At 39.2% G+C, this 16,147-nt stretch overlaps 1 protein-coding gene across 8 annotated transcripts in view; it reads left to right on the top strand.

The window, feature by feature from the left end:
* The window catches only part of MATR3 (matrin 3), a 38,114-nt gene extending 24,001 nt beyond the window's left edge, over positions 1-14,113 (top strand). For 5 of the 8 annotated variants that reach the window (XM_030828432.1, XM_030828450.1, XM_030828440.1 and 2 more), the window contains 9 exons: positions 252-377; positions 1,566-1,691; positions 1,988-2,155; positions 4,234-4,365; positions 4,823-4,866; positions 4,958-5,327; positions 7,710-8,076; positions 8,585-8,706; positions 12,085-14,113. In XM_030828432.1, coding sequence (XP_030684292.1) covers positions 252-377; positions 1,566-1,691; positions 1,988-2,155; positions 4,234-4,365; positions 4,823-4,866; positions 4,958-5,327; positions 7,710-8,076; positions 8,585-8,706; positions 12,085-12,135 — 1,506 coding nt within the window. In that variant the 3' untranslated portion in view covers positions 12,136-14,113. The remainder of the gene's footprint in view (positions 1-251; positions 378-1,565; positions 1,692-1,987; positions 2,156-4,233; positions 4,366-4,822; positions 4,867-4,957; positions 5,328-7,709; positions 8,077-8,584; positions 8,707-12,084) is intronic. The other 3 variants (XM_003266442.3, XM_003266443.3, XM_003266444.3) reach the window with 2 other exon arrangements.
* Positions 14,114-16,147: the final 2,034 nt, after the last annotated feature.

Raw genomic sequence — 16,147 nt, 5'->3', positions numbered from 1 at the left:
GTACAATATTTAATTTAAAAATCACTACAGAGAGTATGTTTTGACACTTTGAAGTAGTTTAACCATTTGGTTATGGTCAGAACTTACCCAGTGGCGTTTGATGTGTAGTTTTAAAATTCTCTAGAATGTTATGAGTTGTGTTACTTACACTCTACTGGTTAATTATAGATTATAAAAAGTCCTAATGCATAATTGGTTTCATATTGCTTTGAAGAGACTTAATTGCTTGGTTTTTTTCCCCTAATGGATAGGAAACTAGCAGAGTTGTTCACATCATGGATTTTCAACGAGGGAAAAACTTGAGATACCAGCTATTACAGCTGGTAGAACCATTTGGAGTCATTTCAAATCATCTGATTCTAAATAAAATTAATGAGGTATGAATTGAAGTAATGGTATTATTCATTTATTCATGCCACTAATATATGTTCTGTAAGAATTAAATGATTTTGTATTAGAAAAATAAAACTCAAGGTAATCTTAAGTTTATCAAATGCAGAATGTAGTAGAGGAAAAGGCCAGTAGTTGATGAGTATAATAGAGTACTAATGGGTTATTAGTAACTATAGATTATGATCCTTAGGTAGTTATTTGTCACTATAGTACTATAAAAGTTGTAAAAGGAAAATTCTGTGGAAAGCCATTTCAGATCTATACCACAATGATGGTTTCAAGTCATTATTTTTAGTCTAATAGGCATCGTAAATGATAAAGTAATGCAGTAGAATGAATTAATTTGAGGTGGCCTTTGTAATAAAATAGCAAATTGGCACCATTTTTTGGGGGGGTTTTTTTGTTTCTTTGTTTTGGGAGATGGAGTCTCACTGTGTCACCCAGGCTGGAGTGCAGTGGCGCGATCTCGCCTCACTGCAACCTCCGCCTCCTGTGTTCAAGCGATTCTCCTACCTCAGCCTCCCAAGTAGCTGGGATTACAGCCGCCCACTATCATGCTCGGCTAATTTTTGTATTTTTAATAGAGATGGGGTTTCACCACGTTGGCCAGGCTGGTCTCGAACTCCTGACCTCAGGTTATCTACCCACCTTGGCCTCCCAAAGTGCTGGGATTACAGGCGTCGGCTATTACACCCAGCCAACATTTTTTTTTTGTTTTTGTTTTGTTTTGTTTTTGAGTGTCACTCTGTCACCTGGGCTGGAGTGCAGTGAGGATCACTGCAGCCTCCATCTCCCAGGTTCAAGCCATTCTCCTGCCTCAGCCTCCTCCCAAGTAGCTGGGACTACAGGCATCCACCATTACGCCCAGCTAATTTTTGTATTTTTAGTAGAGACGGGGTTTCACCATGTTGGTTGGCCAGGATGGTCTCGATCTTTCAACCTCGTGATCCGCCTGCCTCGGCCTCCCAAAATGTTGGGATTACAGGCGTGAGCTACTGGGCCCGGCCTGTTTTTTGTTTTGTATTTTAATTCTTGAAAGTATTTTCTCCTTAATGATTAAATGTATCTGGAAAGGTTTGGAGCATTGTTATTTTTTAGGAAAAAAAATCTTTAGTTCACTGTGAGAAAGCTGATTGGAAAAAACAGAGAAATAACTTTTTGTATAATTTCAGGCATTTATTGAAATGGCAACCACAGAGGATGCTCAGGCTGCAGTGGATTATTACACAACCACACCAGCGTTAGTATTTGGCAAGCCAGTGAGAGTTCATTTATCCCAGAAGTATAAAAGAATAAAGGTAATGTTTATTTTTTCAAGCTGTATATCAGTTTAACAAATCATTTTAATATTTAACTTCGGTTATTTAAAATTATTGCTAAGGTCAGGCGTGGTGGCTCACGCCTGTAATCCCAGCACCTTGGGAGGCCAAGGTCAGAAGGATTATGTGAGGCCCAGGAGTTCGAGGCAAGCCTAGGCAACATAGCAAGACCTCGTCTCTATAAAAATAAAATAATTGGTAAAGACTAGGATGTTTTTAACTGTTAACTAATAATTATTGCACATTTGTCCTTTTGTTGTTGTTATTTATTAAAGAAACCTGAAGGAAAGCCAGATCAGAAGTTTGATCAAAAGCAAGAGCTTGGACGTGTGATACATCTCAGCAATTTGCCCCATTCTGGCTATTCGGATAGTGCTGTTCTCAAGCTTGCTGAGCCTTACGGGAAAATAAAGAATTACATATTGATGAGGATGAAAAGTCAGGTAATATACATAAGGAAGTTTTAGAGAAGATAATTTATTAAAATCCTTTAAGATTTTTCAATATGGGGCCGGGCGTGGTTCCTCACACCTGTAATCCCAGCACTTTGGGAGGTCAAGGAGGGCAAATCACCTGAGGTCAGGAGTTCGAGACCAGCCTGGCCAGCATGGTGAAATCCTGTCTCTACTAAAACTACAAAAATTATCCAGGCGTGATGGCACGTGCCTGTAATCCCAGCTACTTGGGAGGCTGAGGCAGGAGAATTGCTTAACCATGGGAGGGGGGGCGGAGGTTGCAGTGAGCTGAGATTGTACCACTGCACTCCAGCCTGGGCAGCAGAGCGAGACTGACTCCCAATTCAAGAAAAAAAGAAAAAAATTATTATTATTATTTTTTTTTTAGTATATCTCTATTTTTAGTGATGAAATCTGGAGGACTAGTTTGTTTTTTGTTTTTTTGAGACAGGGTCTCAAAAAATTAATGTTTCATACTTTTTTTCTTGTATTTAAAAAATTTAGAGTTAGCCAGTCGCAGTGGCTCACGTCTGTAATCCCAGCACTTTGGGAGGCGGAGGCAGGCAGATCACGAGGTCAGGAGATCGAGATCATCCTGGCTAACACAGTGAAACCCTGTCTCTACTAAAAATACAAAAAAATTAGCTGGGCGTGGCAGCGTGCGCCTGTTGTCCCAGCTGCTGGGGAGGCTGAGGTAGGAGAATGGTGTGAACCCGGGAGGCAGAGCTTGCAATGACTCGAGATCGCGCCACTGCACTCCATCCTGGGTGACAGAGCAAGACTTCATCACAAAAAAACAAAATTTAGAGAAATGCCAGGTGCATTGGCTCATGCCTGTAAATCCCTAGACGTTGGGAGGCTGAGGCCGGAGTTGCCCAGGAGTTTGAGACCACCCTGACAACATATTGAGGCCACATCTGTACAGAAAAAATTTTTTTAGCCGGCAAAGTGGCATGTTCATACAATTTTAGCTACTCCGGGAGTCTGAGGTCAGGTAGAACACTTAACCCAAGAGTCCAAGGTTGTAGTGAGCTATGATTGTGCTACTGTACTTCAGCATAGGCAGTGGAGTGAGACCCTGTCTCAAAAAGGAAATAAGGATGAGGAGAACATTTTTTCTATTTTTCTTTTTTTGTTTTAAACAATTCTGTAATTCAACATCGCAAGTTTGTGTCCTTCCAGACTTTTATTTTTCTTACACTATTTTAATATCTTAAGTTTATTACTTTTTTGCAGAAAGAGTGTATATAGATGGTTTAGTATTTGGCACTACAGTGATTGTTGGGGATTTTGTAAATCTGACAGGTTGGTTTTTTGGTTTTTGGTTTTTTTCTGAGATGGAGTCTTGCTCTGTCACCCAGTCTAGAGTGCAGTGGTGCCGTCTTGGCTCACTATAAACTCCGTCCGCCTCCTGGGTTCAAGCAATTCTCCTGTGTCAGCCTTCCAAGTAGCTGGGACTACAGTAGGCACACTCCACCAGGCCCAGCTAATTTTTGCATTTGTAGTAAAGATGGGGTTTCACCATACTGGTCAGGCTGTTCTTGGAATTCCTGACCTCAGGTGAGCCACCCGCCTTGGCCTTCCAAAGTGTTGGGATTACAGGTGTGAGCCACTGCGCCCAGCCCTGATATTCAGTGACTTTTTTTAACTCTGTGCTAAAGATTAAAATTTTTAGCCGGATGTGGTTGCTTTCACCTGTAATCCCAGCAATTCGTGAGGCCAAAGCAGGAGGATCGCCTGAGTCTAGGAGCTCGAGACCAGTCTAGACAACATGGCGAAACTGCATCTCTACAAAAAATACAAAAATTAGCCAGGCATGGTGGTGCATGCCTGTAGACCTAGCTACTGGGGGGCTAAGGTGGGAGGATTACTTGGGCCCAGTACATCAAGGCTTCAGCAAGCCAAAATTGTGCCACTGCATTCCAGCCTGGGTGACACAGTGAGACCCTGTGTCAAAAAAGAAAAGTAATGAAAATTTTCTAACCAGTAGGTAGAATACATAATAAGGTTTTATACAATTTTGTAAAATATAATGTGCTTCGTGGTTTCTTTTCTTTCTTTTTAAGGCTTTTATTGAGATGGAGACAAGAGAAGATGCAATGGCAATGGTTGACCATTGTTTGAAAAAAGCCCTTTGGTTTCAGGGGAGATGTGTGAAGGTTGACCTGTCTGAGAAATATAAAAAACTGGTTCTGAGGGTATGTAGTATTTGATTTGTCATCATTTAACAGCCTGTTTTTACATATTTAAAGCCACAACATTGTTTTAAACATTTTTGTATGCTAAAAATACAGGATTATTGAAATGTAAGTTTATTGAAAGAGGGAAACCTATTGAAATAAGTTACTGAAAAAAAACAACCTTTTTTTCTGGTCTTTAATGGCAGAAGTTTTTAAACTAGTCTTCCCTAAAGGACACCTTCATTGCTTTTATCTGTTTGTTTTTAATAGCGTTCTGCTACCAGAATGTTTTATTTTCCACTTCTCTGTTGGTATGGTCATGATGAATGTCTGACTGTAGGCAGCTTAGGTTCTCAAATAAGGTTACGGGAATTGAATAAGCTGAGTTGATTATAGGGATTGTCTCTAATTATTAATTCACCGGATAATTGTGTATTCTGCAAATGTTAACTTCTGCAAAACTTTTGTCTTTTAGATTCCAAACAGAGGCATTGATTTACTGAAAAAAGATAAATCCCGGTAATTTCATTTTGTTTTTCATATGTGTGAGTATATTCAGCTTTACTTTTTCAGACAACAAATTAATTGTGGTGTTTTCTTTTGATTTCAGAAAAAGATCTTACTCTCCAGATGGCAAAGAATCTCCAAGTGATAAGAAATCCAAAACTGATGGTTCCCAGAAGACTGAAAGTTCAACCGAAGGTAAAGAACAAGAAGAGAAGTCCGGTGAAGATGGTGAGAAAGACACAAAGGATGACCAGACAGAGCAGGAACCTAATATGCTTCTTGAATCTGAAGATGAGCTACTTGTAGATGAAGAAGAAGCAGCAGCACTGCTAGAAAGTGGCAGTTCAGTGGGAGACGAGACCGATCTTGCTAATTTAGGTGATGTGGCTTCTGATGGGAAAAAGGAACCTTCAGATAAAGCTGTGAAAAAAGATGCAAGTGCTTCAGCAGCAGCAAAGAAAAAGCTTAAAAAGGTAAAGAAAGATACATTGATTTGTTTTAATAGAACATTAGATCAGATCAGTATTTCAAGTTATTTACCTAAGCAGGATCAGATAGAGAATTACATGATTTAAATCAGAAAATAAATCGGATATGAACCAGAATATAAACATTTAAATCTAAACTCTGCAATAAATAATTAAATAAGACATGTTGTTATAGTTGGCAAAAAACATCAGCTCAAAGAGGAAACTTTTTAGTAAAAATGAGGGAGAAAGACTCATATATATGCTTCTGTATTGTAGTGGTAGCATATAGGTAGGCAGCCTTATAGTGTAGCTTTAAGAAAAAATAGTTGTGGTAGCATGTAGGTAGGCAGCCTTATAATGTAGCTTTGAAAAAAAAATACAGGACATGAGTTTGCAGTAAGTTAACTGACCCAAGATAGTTAAAACCTTTTGCCACTCATTCAAAAATTATTGAATAATTTTTCCTATTTGAGAAATATTGGCCTGGTCAGATACTTTAGTATCTTTTAAAACAATTTTATTTGAACATGTAAGTCATTTAGAAGCCACATATAAAGTGAATATAAATATAAAAATACACACATGCTATAAAGAAGAGTAAAACAAAACACCCACATTGTGCTGACTGCCTAGCTTAAGGGGTAGGGCATTAAAATGCCTTTGAGGCAAACTTTTTATGTTAAATGGCTCATAAAATGTCGGAGTCAGTCGGGCCCAGTGGCTCACGCCTGTAATCCCAGCACTTGGGGAGGCCCGGCAGATCACTTGAGGCCAGGAGTTCAAGACCAACATGGTGAAACCCCGTCTCTACTAAAAATACAAAAATTAGTCGGGCATGGTGGCACATAACCTGTAGCAGCTACTTGGAAGGCTGAGGCAGGAGAATTGCTTGAATCTGGGAGGCAGAAGTTGCAGTTAGCCAAGATCCCATCACTGTACTCTAGCCTCGGTGACAAGAAAGAGACTCTGTCTCAAGAAAAAAAAAAAAAAAGTAGAGTGAAATGAGATTTTTGCCATCCTATTCCATATTCCATTGGTTCCTTTTATGCAACATTCAACTCAAAACCAATATTTACCTCGGTTTTTATTTGATGGCTTGGTCAAATAACTTCATTTATTTTTGTAACGAGCTAATCATTATGTTTACATTTGTAAATGCTAATAATTACTGATGTTTATGGCATTTAATGCCATACATTTTTCTAAGTTTAAATTTATTAATTTGATCCTCACTATAACCATATGCATCTCATACTGTGATCTCCAATCCATAAATGAGGAAAATTGAAGTATGGAGAAGTTAAATAATCCCATACTGCTTATAAGACACAGAGCCAAAATTTAAACCTAGGCAGTCATTCTTCAGAGCATGATTTTTTTTTTTTTTTGGAGACGGAGTCTCGCTCTGTCGCCCAGACTGGAGTGCAGTGCCGTGATCTCGGCTCACTGCAACCTCCACCTCCCAGGTTCAAGTTCTGCTGCCTCAGCCTCCCAAGTAGCTGGGATTACAGGTACCCACCACCACACCAGGCTAATTTTTGTATTTTTAGTAGAGACGGGTTTTGCCATGTTGGTCTGGCTGGTCTTGAACTCCTGAGATCTCAGGGTGATCCGCCCACCTCAGCCTCCCAAAGTGCTGGAATTACAGGTGTGAGCCACCATGCCTGGCCCAGAGCTTGGTTTTTTTTAGCCATTACACTATTTGAGCATTTGCTCTAAAGAGTAGGTATTTGCAGTATACTGTCTTACAAAGGACATTGCTCAACTTTTACCAAATCAAGTTTTTTACACATTCCCTAGCAGCATTGTAGTCTCAGAAAAGATAAAATTTGAATATTATTATCTCATTTAACTTCTGCTCTTTGTATGAGGCAGGCCTTCCATTTTTTAGTTTTAAAATAAGCTAAATTATTTTTCAAATTATCAGTAATTTTTTGGGAGAAAGGAAGAAGTTACTATTTTGAGCCAGTGAATAAAGACAAAGATGCGGCCGGGCATGTTGGCTCACGCCTGTAATCCCAGCACTTTGGGAGGCCGAGGCGGGTGGATCACGAGGTCAGGAGATCGAGACCATCTTGGCTAACACTGTGAAACCCCGTCTCTACTAAAATTACAAAAAAAAATAGCCGGGCGTGGTGGCGGGCGCCTGTAGTCCCAGCTACTGGGGAGGCTGAGGCAGGAGAATGGCATGAACCAGCAAGGTGGAGGTTGCAGTGAGCCAAGATCGTGCCACTGCACTCCAGCCTGGGCAACAGACCAAGACTCCGTCTCAAAACAAACAAAAAAACAAAAAGGCAAAGACGCTCTCCGTTTCCCTTCAAGTAAAGCAGATGGAAGGGATGCTGCAGGATAATTGTTGCAGAGTAAATTTGTCTTTCTTAACAGCGTCGTTTCCCAGGGAGTATGGAAGGTTTTGTCACTCTAGATGAGGTTGGTGATGAGGAAGATTCGGAACTTCAGAAACTTCGTAAATCGGGCATGGCATTTAAATCTGGTGACAAAAATGATGATGGTTTGGTTGAAATTAAGGTGGACAAGATCGAGGAACTTGATCAAGAAAACGAAGCAGCGTTGGAAAATGGAATTAAAAATGAGGAAAACACAGAACCAGGTGCTGAATCTGCTGAGAACGCTGATGATCCCAACAAAGATACAAGTGAAAACGCAGATGGTCAAAGTGATGAGAACAAGGAGGACTATACAATCCCAGATGAGTATAGAATTGGACCATATCAGCCCAATGTTCCTGTTGGTGAGATTTAAGTCTTTGTTCTTCACCTTCCTCACTCTCTTCAAAACAAACTCTTAGGTTTTAAAATAAGATTTTAAAGTTGGTCTTATATAAGCTGTGATAGCATTTTAAATTTGTTTTGTTTCTATGGGGAACAATTTATAAATCTTAATTGATGTATTTTGCTCTTACGCATGTCTCTGATTTTGTATTATTTTCTGTTGTCATTCCACAGTGTGTTCCCTTTTTTCATAAAATTTCTTGCAAATTACACATGCTTTTGTTTTGCTTTTCTGTGTTGTTTTTCTGTATTATATTTCTTTTTTTAAGAATACAGTTAGGTGAGACCTCAAATATCAATTAGGTAAAAGCATAATATGGTTCGGTTTTTGTTTTTCATCTTAGGCTGTATTGGACTTCTCAAAAACATGTTGTTGTTGTTTCATTTAAATTATGTTGACAGGTAAAATTGTGAATACTAAATAAAATCTTCAGTTTAATTTGTAAGAATGTATGTTTGTGTTTCTAGGTATAGACTATGTGATACCTAAAACAGGGTTTTACTGTAAGCTGTGTTCACTCTTTTATACAAATGAAGAAGTTGCAAAGAATACTCATTGCAGCAGCCTTCCTCATTATCAGAAATTAAAGGTAAGGTTGAATGTAAAACAGGAGAGTTCTTTTGTGAAAACTTAAGTTATGGAAATAAGTGGGATGTATAAGTAAAATGTGTATAGTGTTCTCTCTAGACTCAGTGTAGTGCTTTCTCCTGAAGATAACTTTTTATTTACTTTTTTTTTTTTTTTTTTTTTTTTTTGAGACAGAGTCTTGCTCTGTCCCCCAGGCTGGAGTGCAGTGGTGCAGTCTCGGCTCACTGCAAGCTCTGCCTGCCAGGTTCACGCCATTCTCCTGCCTCAGCCTCTCCGAGTAGCTGGGACTACAGGCACCCGCCACCACGCCCGGCTAATTTTTTGTATTTTTAGTAGAGACGCGGTTTCACTGTGGTCTCGATCTCCTGACCTCGTGATCCGCCCACCTCGGCCTCCCAAAGTGCTGGGATTACAGGCATGAGCCACCGTGCCCGGCTTTTTTTTTTTTTTTTTTTTTTTTTTTTTTTTTTTTTATAAGGACAGTTTCACTCTTGCTGCCCAGGTTGGATTGCAGTGGTGCAATCTTGGCTCACTGCAACCTCTACCTCCTGCGTTCAAGCAATTCTCCTGGCTCAGCCTCCCAAGTAGCTGAGATTACAGGCATGCACCACCACACCCAGCTGATTTTTGTGTTTTTAGTAGAAATGGGGTTTCACCATGTTGGCTAGACTGGCTGGTCTTGAATTCCTGACCTCAGGTGATCCGCCCACCTCAGCCTCCCAAAGTGCTGGGATTACAGGCATGAGCCACCACGCCTGGCCTTTTCTTTCTTTATTGATGGATTACCAAAACATCTATTGAACCTCTTGTAATAGTTTACCCTTGTTACGTAACAATTTAGTGTTTTCTAACCATATTATAAATTCTGTGATAGAATTAAACTTATTCAAGTATTCTGAAATTGTTGTTGGGCTGTACTTTCTCTAATTTGGAAGTTGCTGGGAGTCTGAATACTAAAAGTGGCATGACCATTCATATTAAAATAATTTTTAATATTGACATTATTGACAATTCAGTTATTTTTATGACCAAAAGTACATGAAGATCAAAAGCATAAATACATAAATCACAACATCACTAAAGAATAATTCCTGTTGAGATATATTGAAATTTGTTTTTGTAATTATCAGCCTCTTTGGACTACCTATTGAAAGTAGTGACTGAAACTTAAAAGTAGTTGCTAAACAACTCAATTATAGATACCTTGGTTTTTCACACTGCTTTATAATAAGTTAACTATAGTTATTCAATCATTACATATGTTCTCTGTTGACTAAATGGATGAATGTAATCTTTAATTTTGGAAATAATTCAAGTTCTTGGCTGTGTATCACTTGTTTTTGTTGTTTTTTTTAATGTAACTGCTCTTTGCCACCTATATGTCTTTTACCATCCTGTATATGAAGAAAGAATCGTGGCTATTTGCAATGGTAGCAGCAATGTAGCACAAATTATTTTATTTTATTTTATTTTATTTTTTTGAGACAGTTTTGCTCTTGTTGCCCAGGGCTGGAGTGCAATGGCGCGATTTTGGCTCACCCCAACCCCCGCCTCCCAGGTTCAAGCCATTCTCTTGCCTCAGCCTCCTGAGTATCTGGGATTACAGGCATGCGCCACCATGCCCAGCTAATTTTGTATTTTTAGTAGAAATGGGGTTTTTCCATGTTGGTCAGGCTGATCTTGAACTCCCGGCTTCAGATGATCCTCCCACCTCACCCTCCCAAAGTGCTGAGATTACAGGCCTGAGCCACAGTGCCCGCCCTGGTACAAATACTTTTATCGGCTTTGATTTTAAGCTGTTTGGGGTCAAAAACTACATGTATTGTCGAGAAGAATATGGAAATAATATAAAAGATTGCTAGGTGCTTCTTGTGGCTCTTTTTATTATTTCCTTATATTTTATTTATTTATTTATTTTTTATTTGAGACAGTTTCACTCTTGTTGCCCAAGCCGGAGTGCAATGGCACAATCTCAGCTCACTGCAACCTCCGCCTCCTGGGTTTAAGCGATTCTCCTGCCTCAGGCTCCGGAGTAGCTGGGATTACAGGCGCATGCCACTTCGTCCAGCTAATTTTTTGTATTTTTAGTAGAAACGGGGTTTCACCATGTTAGCCAGTCTGGTCTTGAACTCCTGACCTCAGGTGATCCGCCTGCCTCAGCCTCCCAAAGTGCTGGGATTACAGACGTGAGCCATCATGCCCGGCCTATTATTTCCTTTTATTTTAAAAAAAACTTTGTCACCTTCATCAAGAAACTATTAAGCAATACAGTAACTTGCTAATGGTAAATTGATACTTTCCTAACTGGATGTTTGTGGGGTGATTTTTGTTGTTGTTGTTTTTCTTTAAAGGATATAACGGCTTTTAATTCTTACTATTTTGCATTAACTATATAAAGTTGAAATTCCAATGAGATGGAAAGAAACTTTGGACATTTTAGATTAGATTTTTGAATATGTGTTTTGTACTTCCATTAGTGTCTTAATGGAGCTCTGGTGTCTAGAGACTCTAGCAGTCACAGGTTTAATAGCGGGGGTCAGCAAGCTACACCTGTGACTCAGTCATCTGTTTTTGTAAGGTTTTTTTAGAACCCACAGCCATAATCACTTAAGTGTCATCTATGGTTGTTTTAGTTTATAATTGAGTGCAGGATTGAGTAGTTGTAACAAAGACTGAATGGCTCAATGAGTCTGAAATACTTACTGCTGGGCTTGCAAGAGAACGTTTGTTCAGGTGATTTAATGAATAGCGCATTGAGGCCAGATGTGATAGCTCATGCCTGTAATCCCAGCACTTTGGGAGGCGGGGATGGGCAGATCACCTGAGATCAGGAGTTTGAGACCAGCCTGGCCAACACGGTGAAAACCCCGTCTCTACCAAAAGTACAAAAAAATTAACTGGGCTTGGTGGCCAGGTGCCTGTAATCCCAGCTACTTGGGAGGCTGAGGCAGGAGAATCACTTGAACCTGGGAGGTGGAGGTTGCAGTAAGCCGAGATCACACCACTGCACTCCAGCCTGAGCAACAGAGCAAAACTCCCTCAAAAAAAAAAAAATAAAAATGCGTGTTATTTAGACCCATAGTTCTTGGAGTAGTGTCAGTTCAGTGTGACTGGTCTTTGTTTTCTCATCTCTAAAAATTAGGGTTAATTATAACATTTGAAATCCCATTTTTTACCTTTTACCATTTTTTCCCCATGCCTTATTGTAATGTCCTGAAAGTTTTTGTGTGCTAATAAGGATTAACTAATTGTTGAAAATATTGACAAAATTATAGTTTAAGTCCCTAAACTTGGATATAGGTTGTTTGATTTTGGAATTAATCCATTTTGCTGTGTTTCTCTTAGTTGACTTAATGGCTGTAATTCTCTTTCTTTATAGAAATTTCTGAATAAATTGGCAGAAGAACGCAGACAGAAGAAGGAAACTTAAGATGTGCAAGGAGATTTAATGATTTCGAAGAAAATAATGGTTCTTTGTTTTTAATGTTAACCTTTTTTAAATACAATACTGATAGTTAGAAGAAAACTATTGTACTCTTTTGTTTTAGTGGAGAAATAATAGATGTCTGTTCATGTGTTAAGTGTTATAGCAAAAAAAAAAATACACATATGGTTAAGTTAATGAATAGTTTTTGTTTTATCAGAATGGCAACGGACAGAAGTACTTTGTAGAGATTGACTTCCTAAGCTACTTAAGACAACTTGCACCACTAAGAAAAAAATGTAGAACCATTTGGAAAAATGAAATTTAGTAGTTCCAAGTTTCAAAGAAATGTCAACATTTTATTCCATTCAATAAAGAACAAAACCAATAGTATTTTTATTACTTTCATCTGAAACATTCCATGTTTTAATCTGAGCCTTGCAGACTTTCATTTGGAGTTTGAACCCGTTTTGGTTGCATTTCATTTTTGGAGAACTTCATTAACGTGAGATTGGCAATTGAAATGCAGGTGCAGTTTTCTGTTAATGTCATGCTGTTGTTTAGGTAATAAGAAATATTAAGTAATTGGCTTTAGATTTTGTAATTTTTTCCCTGAGTTCCTGCTAGATTTCGTATTCTAGTAGTCAATGTATTTTCAGTGAAATGTAAAAATATTCCCGTTCTCTTTGACCAGTATTAATTTTTGAGATCTTACTGCTTGTCACTTGAATCCCGTAATTGTCATACATCTCTGGTATAAGCAACATTTGATTTTTGAAGTGTGTAGACCATCTCTTCACATTTTCAAGATGTAATTTTACATTTCTGCATTTTTAAAACAGTTTGGCCATAATCCTAGATGCACGCTTCTAATTCATGTACCTGCACATGTGACCTTTGTGAACAGAAATTTGCATGTATAATTTGTGTTTACTTGTAACTTTCTGGTTATATACTGCTTATATCTGTGGATTCAAGTTACTGAAGTGAATACCAATAAAAAGAAAACCCTAGGCCATGTTAATTGGTTATACATGTTTGGAATGATAACCAACGTATTTGTCAGTTGTAGTTTTTATTCGCTCTTAAACTTTGTGCATGCTTTAACAATTTATTACTTTTAAATCTAGAGTGAATTCTAAAGACTGCCGCTAAAGATCTGAGTTTTAAAAATTTTGTTGCTGGTGGATTTCTTGTTCCTGTTACATAACTAAAAGCGAGGCCATTTGTGGTTTTTAAAAACCTTATGAATTAAAAATGCTACAGGTGAACAAACAGCAGAAGCTTGTGTTTAGACATATTGATGACTTGACAGTACAATTGGAAGTAATATGGATGAGCAAGAATTAGTTCTGCCAGCTTTTCAAAATAATTATGTAGAGACTCTTGGTATATTGGATTATCTGTTGTAAACAAATTTTTTTTTCGTCCCTAACACAGGGTCTCGCTCTGTCACCCCGACTGGAGTGCAGTGGCACAGTCACAGCTCTCTGCAACCTCAGCCTCCGGGCTCAAATGACCGTCCTACCTCAGTCTCCTGAGTAGCTGGGACTATAGACTCGTGCCACTATACCTGGCTAGTTTTTGTTTTTTTTGTATAGATGGGGCTTTGCCATGTTGCCCAGGCTGGTCTTGAATTCCTGGGCCCAAGTGATCTGCTTGCTTCAGCCTCCCAAAGTGCTGGGACTGTAGGCATGAGCCACCATCCTTGGCCAAGAAACAAAGTTTTAATTTCAAAAAAATCTACAAGAACAGGATAGGCATTGTCTTTCAAATGTTCAGACCCAGATGTATTAAAGGATACTTCAAATAGTTGGATAAATTTTATGATCTCTCCTGTTGAAAAGTAGGTGATTTTAATGTGACATGCACAAAAAATCCTTGCCAGTTTACTTCTGCAATTTAATTTTAGCCTTTACTAATTACCCACTTCTGTTTAATTCCAATTTTTAACTAACAGCAGGTACATAAAGCATTATGTGCACAATGGAGTTCTTCGGTGTTTCCTGTCAGTGATGGCTTTTTCATGGCTTCTACTTTGTTGGGTTTAGCAAGTTGAAGGAAAGAATGCTTTGTTTACTTTAATATCTACATTTGAGAGCATTTAGAAATCAGAAATTATAATAAGCTGTTAGTGATAAAGCTGTAACAGCCCTTAGATTACGAGAAAACCTCTTTTTAATAGGAATGTTTCCACTCAAGTTTGCTGTAAAGTTTAAGAACATTTTTCCTACAGCTATGTCAGCCCTTAGTTTAATCTTATCCTACAAAAGTGAATGGAACTTTTAGAAGTACCTTGAGTTTTACAGTTCTTTTTTATTGACCCTTTGCTAGTAAATTTGGGATCTGAGAGTGTCCTTTATAAGACTTTAATTGGGGCCGAGCGCGATGGCTCACGCTTGTAATCCCAGCACTTTGGGAGGCCGAGGCGGGCGGATCATGAGGTCAGGAGATCGAGACCACGGTGAAACCCCGTCTCTACTAAAAAAATACCAAAAAAATTAGCCGGGCATGGTGGCGGGCGCCTGTAGTCCCAGCTACTCGAAGAGGCTGAGGCAGGAGAATGGCGTGAACCCGGGAGGCGGAGCTTGCAGTGAGCCAAGATTGCACCACTGCACTCCAGCCTGGGCGACAGAGCGAGACTCTGTCTCAAAAAAAAAAAAAAAAGAAAGACTTTAATTGGATAGCTGTAGTATTGCCTTGAGTATTCCAAAAATAAGTTCATTTGAAATGTTGTTATTCAGGAATATGAATTTCCAACCATAATGTGTGTACATCAGTACCTCTAGAGATTTATTTTTATTTATTTATTTATTTATTTATTTATTTTTTGAGACTGTCTTGCCCAGGCTGGAGTGCAATGGGATGATCTTGGCTGAATTCTCCTGCCTCAGCCTCCCAGGTAGCTGGGACTACAGATGCATAACTGCCATGCCCAGCTAATTTTTCTGTTTTTCTTAGTAGAGGCGGGGTTTCACCATGTTGACCAGGCTGATCTCAAACTCCTGACCTCAAGTGATCTGCCTGGCCTCCCAAAGTGCTGGGATTACAGGCGTGAGCCACTGCACCCAGACCCTCCAGTGATTTTAAGTGGTAACATCCTGAGGAGCTTTTTAGGAATAGCCATTATTTGAATTCCCTAAGGACAGGTTCCCCTGCCACCTTTTTTTTTAAGGCAATTGGGGACTGGAAAAGTAAATAGTAAAACTATTGAATGTTGTGGCATGTAGTAAGGTTATACAGGGAGAAGAGAGTACTTAAATTTTTTACTTTAGCTTTGTCCACAGTGGATTTTTTTTCAGCCTAAAGATTGTGACAAAAGCAGCTCATGGTATGTAATAGAAATCTACTGGGACACTGCAGAGCAGCATATGGGCTGTTTTAAGATAACTTGCACTAGGACAGAAGCAGCTCTGAGTATAGTCTGTTGGTTGCCTTCCATCATAGCTAAAGTTTAGTGTAGCTGAAAGCCTGGGTATTCAGTGTTTAATGAGTTTGAGGTTGTTTTATACCCTGACAACACCAACCTCATTGTTGAGCTAGCTCGGTTTGAATTACTCTCCCACTTTGGCCATTAGATAATAAGGTCGAGATTCTGAAAATCAACACTGGTACACAAACAGTTACAGGAATTATTTTCCTTTAAAATGAATTGTTTTCAGCCGGGCACGGTGGCTCACGCCTGTAATCCCAGCACTTTGGGAGGCCGAGGCGGGCAGATCACGAGGTCAGGAGATCGAGACCATCCTAGCTAACACGGTGAAACCCCGTCTCTACTAAAAATACAAAAAATTAGACCGGCATGGTGGCGGGTGCCTGTAGTCCCAGCTACTCAGGAGGCTGAGGCAGGAGAATGGTATGAACCCAGGAGGTGGAGCTTGCAGTGAGCCGAGATGGTGCCACTGCACTCCAGCCTGGGTGACAGAGTGAGACACTCAGAAAAACAAAATTGTTTTCAAATGTTTGCATGCATCAAAATTACCTACAGGTTAAAGCATTGCTGGCTCCCTGCCAGGTT

This window comes from Nomascus leucogenys, chromosome 2 (assembly GCF_006542625.1).
Source record: "Nomascus leucogenys isolate Asia chromosome 2, Asia_NLE_v1, whole genome shotgun sequence".
Lineage (NCBI taxonomy): Eukaryota > Metazoa > Chordata > Mammalia > Primates > Hylobatidae > Nomascus > Nomascus leucogenys.
The sequence above is the reverse complement of the archived record's forward strand: the minus strand, read 5'-3'. Positions and strand labels throughout refer to the sequence as shown.